At 39.0% G+C, this 23,442-nt stretch overlaps 1 protein-coding gene across 1 annotated transcript in view; it reads left to right on the top strand.

The window, feature by feature from the left end:
* The window catches only part of RTTN (rotatin), a 115,330-nt gene that overhangs the window by 70,856 nt on the left and 21,032 nt on the right, over positions 1 to 23,442 (top strand). Inside the window, exons 35-43 of the mRNA XM_014535892.1 lie at positions 2,895 to 2,988; positions 7,368 to 7,560; positions 8,488 to 8,578; positions 10,309 to 10,462; positions 13,596 to 13,733; positions 16,495 to 16,712; positions 20,288 to 20,393; positions 21,119 to 21,216; positions 22,324 to 22,401. Of these exons, the coding sequence (XP_014391378.1) occupies positions 2,895 to 2,988; positions 7,368 to 7,560; positions 8,488 to 8,578; positions 10,309 to 10,462; positions 13,596 to 13,733; positions 16,495 to 16,712; positions 20,288 to 20,393; positions 21,119 to 21,216; positions 22,324 to 22,401 (1,170 nt within the window). The remainder of the gene's footprint in view (positions 1 to 2,894; positions 2,989 to 7,367; positions 7,561 to 8,487; positions 8,579 to 10,308; positions 10,463 to 13,595; positions 13,734 to 16,494; positions 16,713 to 20,287; positions 20,394 to 21,118; positions 21,217 to 22,323; positions 22,402 to 23,442) is intronic.

The following is a 23,442-nucleotide window of genomic DNA, read 5'->3' as shown; positions in this document are numbered from 1 at the left end:
GCCAAGAGAGCTGATTCTGTTTTTGGCTATGAAGAGATAATATGTAATAGCTGTGAAGATACAGATAGAAAGATATTTCAGCAGAGTAAAATGGCATGAAACATTAAAATTGGCATTAGAGAATTATGGCTTGACTTTTGTTTGATGGTAATTGAAAGTTATTTCATAGACTGGAGAGCAGGCCAAGGATAATTACCTCATTTTTGCCATGTTTTAAAAATGTGAGCAGTTTTGTACCCTATCTTTTTTCATACCACAAATCCTCATTTTCTACCTTTGTTATCTTATAAATTTTTTAAAAATAACTTGTTTAGGCACCAATGCTGCTTTTGATGAAAGAGGATGAAAGGTATTATGAATTCATTTTGACAAATAAAATATCTAACTCCTAAATGAACTTTGAAAAATTTTTAAAGTATCCAGTGAGCTCCTTTGTTTCTGTAAGGCAGAATACCAAGAAACAGTTTTTGAACATTTAATACATTTTCTTCATAAGACAAGAAATTGTTTTTAAACTCAAATTCTACTTTGATATGGTAAATGGCTTTGTGTTTCTTGCTATTTCAGAAAGATTCTCTTACAATTGTAACTGTTTATTTTACAATGAAACATGATTTAGAAATCTTCTATTTATAAGCACATTGATGAAAGATTATTTTTTTTTAGTGTTTATAAGCAAAATGTGAGTCTTTTAGCACTGTAGTTTAAGTAGCATCAGTTTCTCTGCACTGATAGGCTTTTATTGCCTCTGTAATACCAGTGTGGTGATAAGGCTACAAGTATATAGACTCAGTTCAAGTAAAACACAGTTTCATTTGTCTTATTATATGGAGGTAAATGCGAAATCTCAGGATGTGTCATGTGGCAGATGTGAAAGTGAGAGAAAGTCTAGATTGTGGTTTTGCATGTAGGCCATTTTAATGACTCAAGTCTAATGAGTTTGTGTGTGTACAAATGCACATACACAAGGTATCTGCTAAGACCCAAACTAAGAGGATTAGGTAGAGATGACTATTGATCCCTCTGGGATCTACTGGGACCCACAAAGTCTCAGAGTTCTTAACTTTTTTATTTCGGTGCTAATCTAAAAAATGTTAATGTGACTACACTGAATGTAAAATAAAACAACACATGCCTGTTTATGAGTTATTTTCTTAGACTGAAAATTTTCTAGGTTTATATTTTTAGATAACTTTATGTGGGGAGTTTACATTCTTGGCTACAGGTTCCTATCACTTATTTCTTGTTTTTGCAAAATGTCAAAATTCAAGTGATGAGAGACGATTAAGGTCTTCAAGTTGAATGAGGGAACTTTAAAAACTGTATATTAATTTCATCTACCATTTTCTTCCAATTTAAGTTTTTTGTATTAGAAATTGTGAATGAACATAACCTTGGTTTTTGCTTTCATTCTATTTTATATATCAAGTCTAAGATACCCTACTTGAAGTGTTAGGATAAATATGCCATCAATATGTGGGGAGGGTTATAGTATTTGAGTGTGTGAGGCAGGATTGATTCCTAGGTTCACTTGACAGCTCAGGCCTTCTGCATACACAGACATGGACCTTATCCAGGTATGTGAAGTTCATGCTATCACAGAGAAATTAAATTGGTGGTAAGACAGAGTGATCACCTCTCTAGGTAAGGTATTTTTCACAGAGGAGGTGCAAAACTCATCAGTTTGGGCTTCTTCAAATTGAGGAAGGCCACACAATCTTTTCATCTTATAAACCTGTAGTGAAATTGTGTTTTCCTTCTACAGAATTTGTTATATTTAATGTTTTAAAAAAGTTGTATTCTGAAACATAGTGTTGGCATATTGCCTACGTTTTTAAAGAGTTTTTTTACAATATGGGGAGAGATAAGAAAAATATTTTAGTACTTATGGTAATTTTTTCATAGGCACTATTAAAATTTGTGTGTGCCATTTGAAACTTTAAAAAGCTCTTTTGAGTTAAGAAATCAAGAAATTAATCCAAAGAAAATGGAAACATTCACTCAAAGAGATATACCAGTATGCATCCCAGCATTTTTTTTTTTTTTTACAATAAGCAGTATATGGTGACAATCTAACTATCCTTCAATGGGTGAACGGATAAAGAAATTATGGTGTTAAGTATGCAATGAAATATTATTCAGCCATAAAAAAGAATGAAATCTTGCCATTTGCACCAACAAGGGAGGACCTCAAGGGTATTATGCTAAATGCAATAATTCAGACAGAGAAAGACAAATACCATGTGATTTCTCTTATATGTGGAGTCTAAAAATAAATAAATAGAAAGACAAATTAAGGTAATAAAAAGCAAAAAATGCAAAATATCTCAAGGACACAGTGAATTTATAGGTAAAGTTGTATATTTCAGCCTTTTAACATTTAGGTAATAAGAGAAAATAGGTCTTATTGGGACCTTAATAATCTTAATGGGCTTCAAATCAAAACCTCACTCCTGTGAGTTACTAATTTACAAAAACTGTAACAGGTCCTATAAGAAAAAGTAGAAAATGCCACTCAAGCCCTGGCTGGTGTCACTGGGTTGGTTGGAGTGTCATACCAAACACCAAAAGGTGGTAGGTTCAGTCCCGTCAGGGCACATACCTGGTCAGGGCATGTGTAGGAGGCAACAGATCAGTGTTTCTCACATCACTGTTTCTCTCTCTCTCTCTCTCTCTCTCTCTCTCTCTCTCTCTCTTGTCCTTTCTCTAAAATCAATTTAAAAAAGAAAAGAAAAGGCCGTTCAAAAACTGTGATGACTCTCAAAATATGGAACGTTTTCTAGTTCGACTAGCAAATGCAGTTTTGCCATAAACCTGTTTAAGGATGTCTGTCTTGTGTATATACTGCTTGTGCTTCATTTTCCGTGTGTAACAATTTTCTTGCTGGTCCATAGGTGGCATCTTCATCGGGGAGTGTGGGACTATCATCACCAGTGACCTCAGCTGCGTCTCTCCCGGAAGCCTCACACGACCAGTTTGTGGCTCCAGGTACCCTTTAGAAAGACATTCCACTTTCAGAAAGAAAAGTGACAAGGTGGTCCAGACAGATATTTTGAAAGTAAATGTCTAGATAAGACCAAAATTAAATAAGTCCCAGAACAAAATGTCTAGATAAGAACAAAACGAAATGTCACAGAACATGATGGAATAAATTAGAATACATATATCAGAGAGTAACAAAACAAATACTTTTAACTAATAAATGGGAATTTGCCATCCCAAAAATAGTCTGGCTGCCATATGGTTCCTTCTTAGTTAAACATAGATAACTGGGGAACTATGAATATAGTTAACTTCATTTTTTTCCCTCCTTTGAAAAAACACTTTAATTTACCACAGTGATTGTGAAAGTGAAGAGATTCTCATCCTGAGTGTTTTTCACAGATTGTGCTTCCATTTTAAAGCACACAGAATCCATGGAGTCTTTATTTCAAATGAGTAATGAGTAGCCTCGGATTTATTTTTATTAATGGCAATATGTAAACTTTATACTTTGTGTTAGGGACTGCTTCCAACTCTATTATGCTTCCAAATGTATATACATGTACATGTACATATATAATTATACTTGAAGGTTATAATTTAGCATTAAATTCCTAACCTGCAGGGAATATACTATCTAAAGAGAAGGTAATTTTAAACACTGAAGTATAAGCGTCTGCGCAGAAAATGCTTTCTAAAACTTCAGAAATACCTGCTTAAGACATTAGTCTGAATTTTTATTTCAGTATTTGTTCCATAACTTCCTAAACAATTTCCCATTTTGGTTTTTAGCAGTTTATATCGACAATATACGAAAGTGTTTAATTGTAGGAAATACTTATTTGATTTTCTTGAGCTCAAAAGGAGCAAACTCAGATTGTTGAAATAGCTAAGGATACAGAACACAAAATAAAATTTGATAATGAATTTCATGAATATTTATCTCTAAGCCTATGTTATATTACTCTTTTTTAAACAACTTTATTGAAATATAATTCACATGCCATGCAGTCCACCCATTTTAAGGGTACAATTTATTGGTTTTAATATATTCACAGAGTTGTGCAGCTGTCACCACAATCTGTTTTAGAATATTTTCATCACTCCCAAAAGAAACCATGTATCCATTAGCAGTCACTGCCCCTCTCCCGCATCCTCCCCAGCCCTACACAGTCACTAATATACTTTCCCTCCTTATAGATTTGCTGGTTTTTGGACATTTCATATACATGGAATCATACAACATGTGGCCTTTTGTGTCTGATATCTTTCACTTAGCATGATGTTTTCAAGGTTCATCCATGTTATAGCGTGTGTCAATACTTAATTCCTTTTCATTTCCAAATAATATTCTACTGCATCAATATACCATCTGTTATTTACCCATTCATCAGTTGATGGTCATTTGTATTTGTTTCGCTTGGCTATTTTGAATAATAATGCTATGAACATTTATGTACAGTTTTTTGTGTGTGGACATATGTACACTTGTGTGGGTTTTTTTGTTTCATTACTCTTGATTTGGACTATTTTCTTTTCAAGGACTGTGCTTAGAATGTATATTCATGCACAGTTTTGCCTATCACCAATCCCTTCAGTGTATGTATTTGACAGAAAAAAATGTTCTCACCTTTTTGTGGAGTCTTCACAGTCCTTGTATGGTGCTGGAGAGCACTGTACTTAAGTTGTCAGTGAGCCTCAACACCAGAGCAGTGTGTGGTGCTTAGATGTCTTTAAATAGTATTAAGATACAATTTCTTATAAGTGATAATGAGATTTTAGTTCCCTCAGTTGGAACGTCTGGCAGGATTTTCCAGTGCAGCTGGTTAGTCCTTTTATTTCTTATTCTGTTCTTCTTGATTAACTTGGGGATTATCATGTCCCAGTGTGACTTAGAACAGGATAACAAGTATTTTTTCTGGCATATACATTAGGGCCCCTTTAGACATCCAGCTTTTCATTTTTAAATTTAGTTTCTTACTTTTCTAAAAGAAAATTATTTTATGTTATAAGAAAACCATTAACAGGGTCTCATGGTCTTTAAGCCTACATTTGATTTATAAAGTTCAATCACTACAAAATAAGAATGTTAGTCTATTTGAATATTATACATATAGATAACTGGGATAATTCTGTCCAGATAAAATATAAAAATTATATTGAAAATATTGAGTGAGTGAGTTTCCTCAATGCTGTGGTCCTCCTGTTTTGCTCATGTTCTTCTCTGCTGCATGCTTGCCCTAGACAGACATGTAACACATAGTTTGTGAATAGTATTTAAAAATTTCCCTTAAAACCATTTGAACTATTTCTGTGGAAGTACCTAAATTTAATTTTCCCAGTTTTATTTGATTCAAAAATAATATCTTTCTTTATAATATATAGTCCCAAAGTGCCTCCCTGAAAGAATTAATTATGGAGGGAAAAATTATAACTTTATAGTGGAGAAACATAATAGACCCCACCTTGATCAAAAGGTCCAAAGTTCACACCACCAATAATGGGACAAGGAGGAATCATGATTCTCCTGATGTGGTGTGCTGAAGGTCTCCTCAGGAGGAAACTCCCAGCATCTGACCTTCTACCACATAACCAGTGTCAGGTCCTGAAAGACCAAGCAAGACGGAGCAGCTCCTCCAGGTGAGGACTTGAGTGTGATCCCAACCTGGATCCAAACAAGGAAAAGGACTTTTTCCTTTGCTATAGCGCAGTGGTCACCAACCTTTCGGACCCATGGACCACCAGTGGTCCGCGGACCACCAGTTGGCGACTGCTGCGATAGAGGACATTCATTGGATAATATGTGTGATTTGGAAAAGGTAGATTAGATAGTACTGCTGCTTCATTGTTAATTTCTTGGTTTTGATAATTGTCCTGTGATTATAAAAGACGAAATCCCTGTTTAGGAAATTAAAGGGGATTTTGTCTGCAATTTTCAAATCCTATAAAATAAAAGCCTAATATGCAAATTGCCCCATTGGGCGGTCATTGGACCGGGAAACTGGGAGTTCCACCACTTGCTATGACGTGCACTGACCACCAGGGGGTGGCGCGGAACATGGTGGGCATTAACGATGCAGCGCTGGCAGCAGGTGGCAGTGGAGGCACTGCCAGCCCCGATGGGCCCTGATGAGAGTAGGACTGCAGAGGGATGGTGGAGCAGGTGAGCGGGCGGTGCCAGGCCAAGGTGGGTGCGAGTGGGGACCCAGTCACCCCGCCGGTTGCCCCGCAGACGTTGACCAGTGGCGGCAGGGCTAGGGCCACTGCCCAGCTCCCAGGTGCTGAGGGAGCCGGGCTGGGGACTGGCCCCGATCGATTGTCCCGCAAGCAGGATGGTAGAGCAGGTGAGGGGGCGGCGCCAGGTCAAGGTGGGGTACTAGGCAGGGCTGTGAGGCTGGGAGTGTGAGCTGGGGCCCGATCTCTGCAGGCCACACAGAGGGACCCCACCCGTGCACGAATTCGTGCACTGGGCCTCTAGTAGTACATAAGAAAATAGGTAGGTAAATAGCTAAAATGTGATGAAGTGTTAATATTTAGGGATCTCGCTTTGTACTTTTTGTAAAACTGAAGTTATTTAAAATATAATATTTCTTTAAAAAAGAAGTAAGGAATGAGGGTCATGAAAGAGAATCTTGAGGCAGATCAGCTTTCTTTTTAGCTATTCCCTGCCAAGTCTTCTAGGGAAGCTCCAGTCTCATGTTGTCAATTCTAAAACCCAGAGTCTCTGAACACTGAACGTTTTCTGACTCACTCGTGAGAACCCTCGCTCATACCTGAGTGCATGTGGCTGCAGCACCTGCCCTCTAGTCGTTTGCTACTGTGGTTGTGCACATGCTACGTGTAGAGGTGGTGGTATGCTGTTGCCAAGATCCTGCTGGAAGTGTCAATTAACACATGGTATTTGTAGTTACTATCTTTCCAAAATCTAACACTATTTTGAGTTTGAAACACTCTGGTCCCGAATCTCAGTAAAAGGGTTGTGGACGGTGTATTTGTTCCTCTGTTTCTGAGTGTTTGGGACACAACACCATGCTCTGCCTTTCTTATTGGGCCCTTGCACTTTCATCCAAGGCACACACACACACATGTACATGTACATGCACACAGAGACACCCCTGTGTACATGTATGTGCACACACTTGTGTATTGTGTGCATGGATATGCAGACACATTCATAAGTGTACATGTATGTACGTGCGCACACACAGTGGAGGTGGATGTCTAACTCCCCATCCTCAGGGTTGAGATGCGTCAAGCACTCAGGGAATTCCATCTCTCTTGGGCACATTCAGGAACTTTCTTCTGATCATCAGAGTTTGAGACTATTGCACATAACCGCAAAGTAAACCAAATAGTGACATTTTTATGCTTGTTTTCAATCCTAGGTCAGCCTGAAACAGTGTCCCCACGGCTCCCTCATGACTCTTCCCTTTCTGCTCTCCTGCCCAGACCATGCATCCTGGTCACCCCACCCCTGCTGTCAGCTATTTGCAGCCTCTCAGACAGCCTCCTGGTGATCGCTCCACAAGACACAGCATCTGCCTTCCGACAGGCTCGGCTCATAGAGCTGCTCTGTGGGTAAGAGAGAAGTACCCCCAAAGAGCCATGGTGGTGGAGGTGAATCCCACAAGCTGTATTCATGACTCACTGTATGGCTTCATGTTCTGGATATTTCTTCATCATTTGAAGGCTCATTAGACTGCAGGTTTTTGCTTTGGCCAGAATTGTACTGACAACTTTTATTTTAGATCCATTAAACTGCTCGTATTAGTTTGTTATATTGACTATTAAGCCCACCCCCTCAAAAAAAATCCTGATTTCGTAAAATTCAGAGGCTCTAAGCCCTACTTGTCTTCCACCACACTCAAGGAATATTCAGTCCCCTTGCTCATTCTAACTGGAAGGAAGGAGTTTGGGGATTTAGCTCCCTCGTGCTCATATAAGATTAATGTCCATGGGTTGAAAGATCATTTAAAAAATTCATTTGGAGTTATTTATTTACCGAGACTGAAAGTATTCTCATAGAATTTAGGGAAATTATGATTTGGTTCATTCATTTATCTAATATTAATAAGCCTCTGACATAACTTTTTCTGATTTTCTTATTGGTTATATGGTATAGTAAGAAAGGCCTTAGATAAGTAATTCAGTCCAACTTAAGGTCTACTTAGGGGTCATTTACTCACTTGTGTTGCAGCCTTGGGAAAGTTACTCTTTGGAGTGTCATTGATGACACCTACTCAGTGGGGTTAATATGAGGATTAGAAGTAATGTTTTAATAAGATTTCGATATTTTTCTTCAGAATTCTTTGCTTCCCACATTTATCTGATAAGATCTTTTCCTGTGTTGCACAATAGCTTTTTATAAACATTGACTTTCTTTATAAAAATCCTTTCTCTTGAATTCTATTCAAGGTTACATTCAGATTTCAAATTCTGACTAATTAATCTTTAGTTAGAAGCCTACTAATCATCTGAAGGGTTTTCTTTTTCTGTCCTAAACAGTATTGCAGATGCCACCCTCATAGAGACATGTGTCCAGGAACTCAAGGCCCCGCTGCCTTCGTCACCCCCGGTGGAACACACGCAGGCTCAGGTGAGTGTCTGTGTGTCTGTTTGCTTTAAGTGCCTTCTCAAGGACATGGTGTATACCAGCATCTTCCCTAAGTGAATAAAACAAAGATCCAGAACAAATCCATATATGCCTGATGATGTCATTGGTGGACATCTAAGAAGAAAGTCTAAAGCAGGGAAAGGGAAGTGATGTCATAATTGGGAGGGTAGAGTTTTTCCACATAAGGTGGTCAGAAGGCCTTTCAGACAGTGACATGCGACTTGAAGTAAGTGAGGAAGCTAGTCCTGTGGGACAGAACAGGGGTGTGTTTGGCCAAAAAGCAGCAAGGCCAGAGGGGCTGGTGCAGAACATGAGGACAGATGAAGTCAGAGGTTATGAAGAGCCCCACGAAGGCAGGGCCTTACCTGATTTGTGTGTACCATTGGGTCCTCAGTGTCAACACAGCACCTGTCCCATGGCAGGTGTTCATTCAGTACTCATAGGATGAGTGAGTAATTATAGTACTAAACATATATGAGGGGCTTATTTCTATCATTTATGTAATCCTCACAACAGTCACATGGAGTTAATGGCCTCAGAATGAGGTGGGAGGAAAATGTGTGTATGTGTGTACACACCTGTACAGAGAGGTGCTTCAGAATATCTCTCTAAAGTTGATTTGTGTGGACTATCTCATTTCTTGGGGATAATGGATAAATGAGACATCACAGCTTATTCTTTAATTTTTGCCTATCCAGAGAATTATTTTTTTTTAAAAAAGTACTTTTGTCAGTTAATCCTATCTAATAAAGAGGGAATATGCTAATTGACTGCCCCGTCCTCAAAGATGGTGGCGCCCACAGCCACAAGATGGCTGGCAGGGGAGGGCAGTTGGGGGCGACCAGGCCAGCAGGGCAGGGCAGTTGGGAGTGATCGGGCCAGCAGGGGAGGGCAGTTGGGGACGATTGGGCCGGCAGGGGAGCAGTTAGGGGGTGATCAGCTGGCAGGCAGAAGCGATTAGGGGCAATCAGGCAGGCAGGCAGGCGAGCGGTTAGGAGCCAGCAGTCCCAGATTGTGAGAGGGATGTCCAACTGCTGGTTTAGGCCTGATCCCACAGGGTACACCAGGCCTCTAGTACTTTTTATAATATTTCAAGCAACATTCCAGAGATGGTTTTATTGGTAATATTGGGGAAGAGTGAATTTTACCTTTTTAATTAATAGTAGTAATTTTATGCTGAAGGATAGTTGAGAGCAAACTTCAAATGATTTGCATTTTATTTGTAGTAATAATTAAGCATTTGACTACCTCCCCCAAACCCCAGTTGTGTACCTTGAAGAGTATTTTGTCATTTTTCTTTATTTCTTTGCAAAATATAGGCTTTATGGCTTTGGAATGCCCTTTTCTGCTTCATTCAGAATATTGATTTTACAATTTAGCTACTTGAAAAATTATATTTATAAACCTTTCTAAGAGTTTTTTTTCTAAATGGGATTCAATTGTTGACTTTATAAATATTGTCTGGTTTGATGTTATTATAGTTGATGGTGGTTAATGTGGCCATTAACGATATGCTTATGAGAAAAATAATGCTTTGTCTGCTATGTGTTCAATTTAAGATCTTTGAAAATTATGATTATTATTTTTTTAGCCTTTTATTAACTTATTTACAAGGAAGTGACTTACAATGCATAGAAGAGTAAAATACATGATCACTGAGATGGGCTTTTCCTCTGATACATTTGTTTCACTTTATCTCCTTTTGCCAATAGGTGTCCTTTCTCCTCGAGTACCTGGCATCTTTGTCCAGGTTTTTGCAGTCATGTTTATTGGTAGATCCTGACCTTGTGATTCAGGATGAGCTTCTGAAACCTCTTATTACAAACATCATCCGAGTTCTTACCATATGCACCAAAGATCTGTTTGGTAAGCTTTATTTTTTTTAATTTAGCATGGAAGTAAATAATATTGAGGAAAAAAATCTTATTCTGCATCAGATATTTACTTCAAGGTTACATTTTAGGTTGCTTTTTGCCAGTGTATTGGAAGGTTTTATAATGTGTTTTATAGTTTGGATGTGGTAAGTGGTGCCAGGAGACCACCTGAGGGAAGTCTGTGGTGTAATAAAGGACCATCCCTGTGTTGTCAGTATAAATGGGGGTAAAGTTCTTTATGGAGTGTGAGGAAGTACTATGCACTGTATTAAAATTTCTTATAAACTCTGCTAAGGCCAGGTGACCTAATAACTCATTTGCAATAAGAATTATAAGCAAGCCTAGCATATAATATCAAATTTTTCTTAAGGTCTGAAAAGATTGAAAAATATACTGATTAAAAGTTGAATATGCTACTTAGTAGTAGAGATGATTAAAAAAAAAGTAGGGCCTGGCCAATATGGCTCAGTGATTGAGTATCGACCTATGAACCAGGATATCATGATTCCATAACCAGCCAGAGCACATGCCTGGGTTGTGGACTTGATCTCCAGTAGGGGGCGTGCAGGAGGCAGCCAATCAGTGATTCTCTCTCATCATTGATGCTTCTCCCTCTCCCTCGCTCTCTGAAATCAATAAAAATATTTTTTTTAAAAAATAGGATTGTTATCAAAATTAATATGTAATACCTGTCTAAAATAGTTTATAATGAAGTAATTGATCATTTTGCAGTTCTCTGCCTATCCATTCTTTCCTATTTAGTCCTTTGAATTTTATGGATTGGCTTGGTTTTAGGTCTGGTATGTGAATGTTTTATGATTCTCAGCTAAGCCAGTCCTCTGTATCTCATCAGTGTTAGAATTACCCCAATGCTAGAGGCACAATAACTTCCTACCTGAAAATTTTATACGTGGCAGTGATGTCCTAACTAAGCTAAGTAGGTTAGACCATGCATTTTCAAATCACCCCCTCCGCCCCCGCCCCCCCAAAGGAGCAAAAATTGATTATTGGGTGAAAGGGATGGGAGAACAATTCTAGCTATTACAGTGGTTTGTGGCCCTCCAAAGCTCAACTCTACCCAATAAAATCTCATTCCCCAGTATTTAATTCTCTTACTGGGTTTTCTCGGGTATCATTTGAGAAGCATCAAATTGAGCTCATGGAAGATATACAAGGGAGATGCAAGCTCAGTGCTAAAAAACTGATGGCTGCGACTGGAGGACTTGATTCAGTGCTCGATCCCAACATCCCAGGGCGAGAGGTGGCCTGTGCGTCTTGGTTGCCACTGGCTGCCTTGTGGATGTTCTCATTGATTTTGTTGCTTTTATGTGTGACTTGGGCTTTGAGAATTAAATAAAAATAGTATCTATATTATTATTTAATTACTTATATCAAGGGCTGAAAAGAAAATGTCTATAATATCTGAATGCATATCTAGTAAGTGGTTAAGTTAAAAGTTACTTTCTCCTATTTAGCAAAAGTTAAAAGTTCGCTAAAATATTTTTTAAGAAATTAAAATTTTTTTCTGGAAAAATAAAAGTTTTGAATACTATAAAAATTGGTTATATTTAGTATATACTTATATAATTTGCAATTTTCATATATAATTTGACACATTTTAATATATGAATAAATTACCCTAAAAGGTGTTCAGTTATAAAGTTAAATGTTAATAGCCTTTTTATTTTTAAGTTAACTTCCAACTTAAATATTTTATTTGGCCCCCGTAAGCCTATATTGAATAAAATCAGTAAGCTTTACACTTGCTCTTTTTATGTGTAAAGTCTGGATATACAGATAGTACATCAATAGATATATTATCTGTGAAATTAGTATTTAATGTGGATGGTGATGAGAAACCATATGTCTAAACACTCTTATAGAGCTGATAATAACAAAAAGGTAGAGAAATACCAAGGATAGTTATCCAAACTGCCTGGACGGTGCTATTTCCAGATGCCTGGTGGGTGCTGAAGAACACTGAGAAGGAAGTCCTCGGTTTGCATGTTGATGGAGTTAGCAGCGGGCAGAGACTGCTGGTGGTGCGGGCATAGAAGACAGTCCTACAATACTGGCTGCCCTCCAGCTCCCATGTGCCCAGCAGAGAGAAGGGACTAGCTGTTCTTACCCTAGAACCGTGGCTCCAAACCTTTTTTTGGCCATGCCTCACGTGGACATCTCTAAAATCCTGATGCCCCCCTGTGACATATAATTCTTATTATTCAAAAAGCGAACTCCTATTCACGTGGAGGAAGCCTAAAAGGCCATTAACTTCATCTAAACAAGCTTTCAAAGAACGCAGCATCCATGAAAGAGAAAAATAAAAGAACAAAAGGAAAGTTGAAGTACTGAGGAAGAAATCACTAAGAAATAGTTAAAAAAAATAATATAAAGTGATATGAAAAAATAGCAAATAAAGTTTCAAAACATAATAGAGAACTGAAATGCATAAATATGTCATAATATATATTTATATACTGTATATTTATATACTATATATGAGGCCCCTAGAAACATAAGAAATGCAAAAAATCCACTGTTAATAACTCATTCTTGAATTGTCCCCCTGTGGGGCATGTGCCCCACATTGGGACCACTGCCCTAGAAGGTTCATTAGGCCATTGTCAGCCATAGGCAAAGCTGCAGATCCTCTGCTGTATCATAGCTTTCTTGTAGGGCAGTACTCTTCTGGTTCTTCAAAGAAATTCTCTTCTTTGCCATGACCTTGGTATACACAAAGTTGCTAGAGGGGAAGAGAAAACAGGAGAACCTTCACTTTTATAGAAGTAACACAAACAACGACATGTTTTTACAATGTGCCCAATAAGAACTTCTGAAGTTATGGCTCAATATTCAGTTTGTCATACTTCCTGATTGTTGTTGAATGTGCTTTAATAAGAGGAGATGTGCCAGTGGGTGTTTATTTGTCTATAGCAAGGTGGAAGAGAGAGATATTTAAGAAGCAATACATAATTGAAGTAAATTCATGCTGAATTATGTTTGTCTCCATTTGACAAGTACATCCCTCTTGTTTTAAATGTAATGAAGTGGCTTGTGAGTTTTGTATTTTAAAAGGTTCTTTTGCTTTGTGTTAATAACTTGATATGTCTTGATTAACTTGATAGATGCAGAGTTAGCATTGGCATTTTATCAGACGTGGACACATTTATTTAACCTCCTGGCCACACTCCTGAGGAAAGCAGGAACTGCCTCGCTGCCACCCATCACGACTGGTGTGGCCAAGCACTGGGCGGCAGTGGTTGGTAAGGAGCTGCTGTCACTGGTTTGGGGTCTTCTGCTCATACAAATGAAGATAATCGTTAATTATGATTTTATATAATAATGTATTCTCTAAAATTAAGTAATTATGGCATGGCCCATGAGAGAGAAAGCCAGGTGCTTGCTTCAAGACGTTTGTACTGCTCTTATGCCCCCAAAGTGCATTTTAGAAAAATTGAAATACATTTCAAGGTACCAAAACACAGGTAAGAAAAGCCTGTGGCATTATGAAGATACAATATGACATGATTATAAAACAATGAGATAGATTTTGTTGGGTTGGCGTGAAAACTGGGCTCTTGGCCTTATATGTGTGCATTTAGTGTGAGTAAATCTGCACATAGCATCTCGTGTACACAGTCAAATGGAGAGTTCTAGTAAAAGTGTCTAATCTCAAGTCACAGGGCTTTTCTTACAACACAGAAATGTAGTGTAGTTATTTTTATGTTTTCCATATAATAGTTACTGACTAGAGTAAATAAATGATTATTTTTAAACAAATGATTATTTTTAAAATAACTACTGTCTTTAATTTTTCATAAAGTCTCATCTAAATTTTTGCACAGCAGGAGCCTTTTTTACATAACTGTTTATAAGTAACATTTGTGTTACTTTAAAACAGCGGTTCTCAACCTGTGGGTCGCGACCCCTTTGGTGGTCGAACGACCCTTTCACAGGGGTCGCCTAAGACCATCCTGCATATCAGATATTTACATTACGATTCATAACAGTAGCAACATTACAGTTATGAAGTAGCAACGAAAATAATTTTATGGTTGGGTCACAACATGAGGAACTATATTTAAAGGGCCAGAAGGTTGAGAACCACTGCTTTAAAATAAATAATCAGTTAAAAGTGTTCATAATCGAATTTAAGTTTCCAAGTTATCACTAATTCAGTTGACTTGTTTCCACATTTTATTTTATCATTTGGTCATTCTGTAAAATTAAATGGGTGATATATATTTTAACCAGAGTGTAGTTCTGAAGTAAGATTTATAGGGAAATACATGTTCAATAAGAAATGGAATTGTTAGATTCCTCGATATAGGAGTTCTGAGTTTACTCTAAGGGGAATAGCATCCATTTAGAGATCATTATTTTGTTAAAAGAGATAGATATTGGAAGAGGTTGTTGAGTGAGTGAGACTGAGATTTTCCTTTTGCATCCACAGGGTTTATTTACCACCTGAGTCACTAATACTGTAAAGCAAGGTGCTTAATGGGGCTCATGGGCCACCTCAGCCAGCTGGTCCGCATGGTCCATCACCTGTTTGTAAATATACTTTTACTGGAACATGGCTGCACTGAACTCGTTCCCTCACTGCCCAGGCTGCTCTCCTGTCTTGGTGGTGGTGTCGAGCAGTTGTGACAAAAGCCCATGACCCACAGAGCTTACAATATTCATTCACTCTCTGGGTCTTGGCAGAAAAAGTTTGCTGACCCTGATTTAAGCCTGTTGACCTGACATTCTTTCTCTAGTGATAAAATAAAGACATATTAAATTCAAAGTCTTTCTGCAAAACACACAGAGAGTTTTAGATAATGGTGCTAATCAAAAGTAACATACTACATGAACAGCTTTGGTAATAGTGATGTTAATGAAATCATAACTAATAAACATTATCACTGATATTCCTTACCATGGAGTTATTAGTTTTTGTTTGCTTTTTTTCTCTATTTCATGTACACATATACATTTAAAATACCTTTTGGTCACTCAATAACTTACATTGTCTATAATAATCTTTGCTTGAACTTGACTAATGTATAGGATATTATGTACATGAACAGAATTCTCATGAAACCCCACTGCTGATTAAATTATTTTCCTTATGTTACTTAAGAACATAAAAATTTCTGTAGCCTAAATCTAGGTAGAAATTCTTATGGTTACAACTCGTACACAAGTATGAATCCAAAATAATATAAAAGTAAGACAATAAAATTATAAACCAGGGCTATCAAATTAATAAAATTAATGTAATGAAGCAAATGTTCTTTTGATTAAATTAATCAGTGCTCACAACAGGAAGTGAATAATGACTGATTCAGTGTAGGTTCTTCTGAGTTGGTTTGCCTGTTCTTTCCACTCTGTTGTTTGCAGATGGGTTCATCTCACTCTGTTCTTTCAGAGCTACTGTGAAACCATGGTTCCTGCATTGGTCCAACACTGCATACTAAGTCTTGCTTTAAGTTGGTTGGCATCAACTTGTTTGAAAGTGGAAACACAGTTACACTTATAAGGTGGTAATCTAAAGTTTAGAGTATAGTTACATTAACTTTTTTTTTTTTTTTTAATTTCAGAGAGAAAGGGAGAGGGAAAGAGAATCATTGATTAGCTGCTTCCTGCATTCCCCCTATTGGGGATTGAGCCTGCAACCTGGGCATGTGCTCTTGACCGGAATCGAACCCCAGGACCTTTCAGTCTGCAGGCTGACGCTCTATTCACTGAGCCAAATCAGCTAGGGCTACATTAACTTTTTTTAGATTAACACTGAAATAAAAATTAAAAAGTTAACTCTAGAGCTTAGATAAAAAGGATGAAACAAAAATTAAGGAGATTCCTTGATTCAGTATGTTGTCTTAGTACTATTCAAATTACTTTTAAATAGTAGAGGTATTCTTGTGATACTTGAACTACTGATCGCTTTACTTAATTAAAAATTAATCAGATCAGTCTGACTCACCTTTTTTTTGGAGGAAATTTTCAAATACTTACATATGGAATTATCCTCTTTTCTAGATATGTTCTGCAAATGTGTGGGTTTGTCTACTACCAGCCCCTCTCTCTGCACTGCCAGCCTGCAGTTCCTTTCTATTCTCTTGACTGAAGAAGCAAAGAGACGTCAGCGGGATAAGGATAAAACAGATTCATGCCCCAGTTCAACAGTGGCTTCACTTCTTGATAAAACTCAGGAAAACCAGAAGTCTCTAGAACAACTTACTGAAGCCATTATTCAGGTACGTGATTTTTTGATTTTTTTAAAAACTTTACTCTCACTCTCAGACCTGGTCAGGTGGCTCAGCTGGTTGGAGCCTCATCCCATACATCAAAAGGTTGTGGGTTTGATCTCCACTCAGGGCACGTGCCTAGGATGTGGCTTCGATCTCCTGTCGGTGCATACAGGAGGCAACCGATTAATGTTTCTCTCTCTCTCTCCTTTCCTCTAAATCAATAAACATATCCTTGGGTGAGAATAAAAAAACAAGACAAAAATAAAACACTTTACTTCCAGTCTTGGTCTTATAAAAATATTTTTAATCATTTGATTCAAAAAGTAATTAGTACTCATGAACATTGAAATAAGAGAAGAGTATATAAAGTTAAATTATTTCCAATGCAGTTCCTACCTCTAATGTTGACCAGAATATGATGTAAAAATTCAGAATGAAGTATTAGTGATCTAAGTCCAGCAGTTCAACACAATAGTCTGTCATAAGGCCACTGGATATACTTTGGGGATGAAGGTTTAACTCATAATTTATTGCTATGTTAATATCTTTGAAAATATGTTCACCTAAGTGACATTTGATTTATATAAATGAACTAGAGGCCCGGTGCATGAAATTCATGCACTATGGTGCGGGGGAGGAGAGGGTCCCCCAGCCTGGCCTGTGCCCTCTCGCAGTGTGGGAGCCCCGCGATCGATCGCCCCAAAGAGGTAGGCCCTACCCACCCCTCCAGGGCTCCTCAATGGATTGCCCCAAAGAGGTAGGCCGGAGCCGCGGGACCCGCCTCTGCACCGCGAATGCAGCGTCAAGCCCCCGCCCACCCGCGTGTGCCTGCTGCACACCCAGCCTCCTGGTGATCGCTCGTTATGGTGTGAGGATATCACAACCACATAGGCTTTTATTAATAGGATAACATGTGTTTAAGGGGGTTATGTTTATAGAAGTAGGCAGACCTGGTTGTCACATGTGTGAGAAAATGCCCCCCTTCCAAGCTCTGATACCTGTTTTATCTTTTAAGTTATTTTTTTGTAATCCTAAAATATGAACCAAGATTTTTGTTTCATCAAAAACCAAAAATCACTGTAAAGTATTGTTATTTTATAAATAGATTAATCATGAAAACAAGTGTTTCCTAAGTTGCACAGTAGTGTTTTCAGGTAGAAGTTATTACCATACTTTCCAATTTTAAGAATCCTCCTTTGCAGTAACCATGTGGCGTCCTGCTGTTGTCTTCTCACTGAGAGGTGGGACTGTAGTCCACTCTCACATTGAGGTATTGCTTCCATTTCCGAGGGAGCAGAAGGTGCTTCCTATCCGCTGACTTTCTACCATCCCTTTGCTGCTCAGGATTTGGGGACTTTTGCCCTTTTCTGCCTGAGAGCATCCTGCAGATACAGGTCTCTGGCAGGACTCCCTGTGCACAGCAGACTTGAGCAAGCTAGAATGCAGATAGGCAGACAGAGGCAGGGCAGCTACCCGGCCAGCTCAGACCTGCCTGGGAGGGGTCACAGGGCTCCTCACAGGAGCTGGTCTCTTGCCCAACAGACTATGGTTGCCTCTGAGTGCTGATAAGGAGTCCCTTGATGTTTTCTCTTCTGTCTCTCCAGCAGCTCCTTCAGAAACTGGATCTCTAGGGAAAAAAAGACCTCAAAACATTTCTCAATGTCACTTCTCAGGAGGCCACAGCTTTCCTATAGCAATGACCCTACTCATTCCACTCAATTTTTCTTCATTTAAAACCAAAACTGGACACTGTTCCACTGATCTCATTCTCCATCAGAACTAGAGGTTTTATTCCCAATGATTAATTGAGCCCGATTTTGTACCTGAAAGAATATAGTAACAGGAAACTCAAATCCACACCTTGACAAAAGTCCTCCCCCAGCTCCTATCCAAAGCATTATTAATTTTGGAACTTTGGCTCTGATGGAGCACTTTTTTCTAGGGAGGGGGTCCTGGCTCTCACAGACACGCTCTTCTTCAGGGAGTTTGATGACTCATGGAGCCAACATGGATTTCTTTCCTTCGATGAGGGTGGTGTGCTGACCCCACCCCTGTTCATGCCAGCATGCCAGCAACTCTGGGAGCCTTGACCACAGCCATGGCTGATCCCTCCAGCCAGTCCTGACTGCGTGAATTCAGAGACCTGCAGGCTGGCTGTTTTATTCCCCAGCTACTTTCTCTTGCTTGTTAGTGGTACTGTGTTTCAAGGAACTATAACTGGACTTGTGATAAACATGGATCCACGTAGGGATGACGAATCAAGTTAAAACAGTGCACGTAGAAGAAACATGTAGGAATTTGTTCAGTTTACCATGCCCTTATTTTTCTCTAATTTTTAAAAATAATATTATAAAAATTATTGTTTATAATCCTTTGCTGTTACCTTCTTGGTCAAGGAAAATGAAGCCAAGGAAAATGAGCCACAGGGTACCTCAATGATTTTCCTAATGACTAGATAATTTTCCCCTCCATTTCTTCCAGATTACAAAATATATAAAGTATTCTATGTGGGTATGGATACATTAACCAATTATTTAAACTGTGTTTCCTAATAATTCATATTCTTTTTGTGCATGTAAACTATAGGACATGAATATGTAATATTTGTTAAAGGGCCCAGGCCAATTTAAGACAAAGTAAAAAAAGGAATTGTATCTTCATTCTATAGTTAGTAGATGAGTAGTACTTCTCAGCGAGATCAATTTGGTTTTTCTCAAATTACTGACATGTGCAGTTTCAATAAGTATGTGTAGAGAAGAGCAGTTTTCCTATTATTAGTGAAGATTGAGTTTATAGACAAATTAGGATTCTCATGGTTGACTATAGGATTTACTCCAAATTATTTCATCATCCTATAATACTTTCTGCCTCTCCCCCCTTCTTCCTGGTTACAGTCAGCATGATCTTTATCAAGCACTCCTGGCCCCAGGCATCTAACATCTAACCCACTGGCCAGGTTGAGACCTGCCTGTGGGGGCAGCAGCCTGAGATGTCTAAGGTGGAATCACCTCTCTGCAGGTGCCTCCGGTCACATTGCCAAGTACAAGCCCCAGGTGAAAGTGGAGTTGCGTCTAGTAATTATGCTGTCGTATATTTTATGTCAAGTTATCATTTAAGCTCAATTTTAATCATGACATTCTAAAGCTGGATCATTTTGAAAATTACTGGTAGAAGGGAGAGTTATGAAATTTGAATTACCTAATATTTAGATCAAATTGTGAACTTCTTGATTCAGATGCTGGAATTGATGAACCCCTTGAAATTGCAGTAAAATGTGTACATATACCCACGTGAGAATAGTATCACAAAAGATTTCACCTGAATTGAGTCAGGTCTTTAGAGCTAGAACACCAGTAAATGGGCAGCACAGAAGAGCGAAAATGAGAAAATCTTCACAGGGCAACAGACAGACACATCCAGAATGTGGGCATTCTGTAGTGTGACCGAGCACGTTTACTCGACGATAGGAGGGTAGCAGCACCGATGAAAAACCCTGGTGGGGGTGTGTCGGGGATCAGGGAGAAAGGCAGGTGGCCTAGATTTAGGGGACATAACGTGCAGGTATTCTGTTATCTTCACAGTGCTACGAAGGGAAACCCTCCAAAGATGTCTTGAAGAGAGTGGCTGCGAACGTGCTGTTGTCGCTGCTGGCTGTCAGTAGGAGGGCTCAGAAGCTCGCTTTAAAAGGTGGGCTGCCTGACCACTGTGTGTTTTTATGCCACACGTCAATTCAGGTTTACTGCTTTTTTTGTTTTAATTTTTTATAGACTCTAAATTTAAAAAAACTTATACTGTCAGGGCCGCTAAAAAATAGTTAAATGTGCATTACTTTTAAAATAAAAAGATTATACGTGTAGATTATTTATTTGTGCAATGATTCCTACTCTAGAGAGTATCTAAATATTATAGAGGCTTAATAAGTAACACCACTCAATTTTATAATAATGTTAGTGACCACAAGCACCTGTTACATACCTGAAAATAAAAAGCACGCCACATAGTTCTGATGGTGGCAACAATAGCACTAGATGAACCTGTATTTTAATATGAATTTCCCCCTAGACAATTGCAGTTTCTCATCTGGAAGGAGAGAACACTGGCCTTAGAGTTGGAGGACAGTAACAGCACCATCAAGTCCACTAATTTTACTTGTGATTTGCTACTGAAACAAATTATGCATTCCTCAGAAAGTAACTGGATTTGGGGACTATTATAATAATTTGAAAACAAGTAGGCTTTAGCATATTAGTTCTCTTACATTTTCCTTCTGATTCATTATTCTCTCACTGAAAATACTGACATGGACCTGGTCAGGAGTAAAATGTAGTTTCTGAGAATTTGATTGATACATGTGGAGTTGGCTTACTGGGAAATGGCATATCCTTTCGCTAGTTCTGGTTCTTGTCTTTCAGCCGATCTCATCGACAACTGCATTGAACAGATGAAGCACATCAGTGCCCAGCTGAGCCTCGATTCCCTGAGGCCAGGGAAAGCCGCGCTCAGGAAAAAGGTGGCAGATTCTAGAACTCTGCATGCGTAGGGAATCCTCTCGCCAATGTCCTTGTGCTTAGAAATGACACCAGCATTTGGTTGAAATGAGTGTCTGATTTAGAAGAAAGGCACAGATAAATTAATGTGATTTCTACATTAGCAGGTTGTATGTGTGTGTGTACATTTAAGTATATAGTTGTAAACATTTTGGAGTGTGCATGATAAATTTTATATACAACTGAAAGAAGATTTTTCACAGTGAGCACAGGCACACTAGGAATGAGCTATAACTCACTGTGCCAGGCACTGTTCTAACATCTTCCTGTTTACTACCCCGTGTCCACTCATGACAACACTGTCATATAACTAGTAATTGATAAAGCCAGTATTTGCCCGGATCCAGGTGGTTGGAGAGCTAACATCCTAACCTCTGATTATTGCTTTCCGTGATGTCTGAGTGTCTCTTTCTAGCGCTGAGTCTGCTGGACTCAAATGGCATGTCCATATAAACTCAAAATAGCCATTGCTGTCACATAAAAACTGTTAATAATAACTCTGGTTAAAAAGATCTGCCACATAGGCTCCTTGAGAAAATGGACGTGTGTGTATTTATGAACACAAATATACATGTATCTGTATAGCCAAGGCCAGTAGAGCATGCTTTATGCAATAACTAGTTTCTGCTGCATTTGATTAGACACTGAGAGAAAGCCATGTGTAATAGTTGTATTGACGCAGGGTGTTAGGTGTGTGCAGTTTCTTTTCCTGCCTCCTCTCTTCTCTGGGCAGAGGCCTTTACTTCATCATGGAGAAAGTCAGCCAGCACTGATATGATTGAAAACCAGTCAGTACCAGCTTCATTTTATTGAGAGGGAGCATGGAGTTTATTATATATCTCAGTTCCTCCATGCTCGATAGAACAGAAATGGCTTTTTCATGGTGGATGCACTTCTTGAGATACGGTCACCTTTCAGAGATCATTACCTTGTCAGTGCCTGCAAAGTGATGGTGGTCAGGGCAGCGAGCACGTGGCTGCATGGTAATGGGACCAAAGGGAAGGAATGCTGTACATAAAGGTGGAACATGCCCTTGTGCTCACATCCTTCAACTGCTTCTCGTTGAACAGGAGGATGGCTTTGTTAAAGAGTTAAGCACTGCCATGCAGCTTCTGAGAAACTGTCTCTATCGGAATGAAGAAGGTAAAGTAAGTAGCGCTACTTCTCAGATTTTTATAGCAGTTTAATTTCTCTGTGAGATGATGTAGGTGGGGAAATAGAAAACGTTAGTGCTAGATGCATTGTTGATTGTTCTTGGAACTCCGTGTTCTCAGAATCGTATTCTTCAGCACTGATGACGGTTCTTGCTTACGGCAGCATTTTAGCTTTGTCACTGAAACTTGGACTTTGGATGAGGGTTTGGTAACTGCTCAGACAGACTTGAGCCTCTTTCTGCCCTGTTATGCATCTCATTGGCTTTTTTCTGAGATGGAATGAATGGTTGTGCCTATCTTCTGAGGCAGGACTTTTTCAGACAGCTTTCCAAGGGAGTAAGTGGAGGTGTCTGTTCACAAGGAAGGTGAGTGTCTCCCGTTTCTGAGCAGAACATGCTGCCCGCTGTTGCCGAGAGTGGCCCTGTCCCCCTTACCCATCTCGGGAGGCTCTTCCCTCCAGCTCCAGGGCTCCCCCTGCACATTGACTCGGCCCCACCTGGGGACCTCTGAGATGCTGCACTCTGTCTAAGCGCCCTTGCCGCCCCTGAAAGCCCGTCGGTGCACTGCACAGGACTCAGTGTCTCCATGCCCTGGTCATAGTGATCCAGCCCTCTGAAGCACTGGCTTTCTCACAGAAAATGAGTAAGACAAAGACATTTCAAGAGCTTCCTTTAAAAATAATGTCTCACCCTCTTTTGCTTTTACTTGGGATAAAACTGGAAAGCACACAGTATTTGGAAAATGAACACATTGAAAACATAATCCTTAAGCCGTCTTAAATGATTGCCCAAGACACATGACTGATAATTTGTACTTCCAAAGTTTGATGGGATAGAAGTACTTATACATTTCATCCTAATCTTTTGTATATTAACATTTTTCTTACAATAGAGGTGACCTTTATTAACCTTCAGATCCCTTGTGCAGCTATTATTCCTCCGTGACTCGGGGAAGGCCTGGGTCAGACATGCTTCTCTGAATTTGGAAAATGCTAGCTTGGGCACTGGCACAAATATCGTGTTCACACTTGTAACA

The sequence above is a fragment of the Myotis brandtii genome, unplaced genomic scaffold, assembly GCF_000412655.1.
Source record: "Myotis brandtii unplaced genomic scaffold, ASM41265v1 scaffold154, whole genome shotgun sequence".
Taxonomy (NCBI): domain Eukaryota; kingdom Metazoa; phylum Chordata; class Mammalia; order Chiroptera; family Vespertilionidae; genus Myotis; species Myotis brandtii.
The sequence above is the reverse complement of the archived record's forward strand: the minus strand, read 5'-3'. Positions and strand labels throughout refer to the sequence as shown.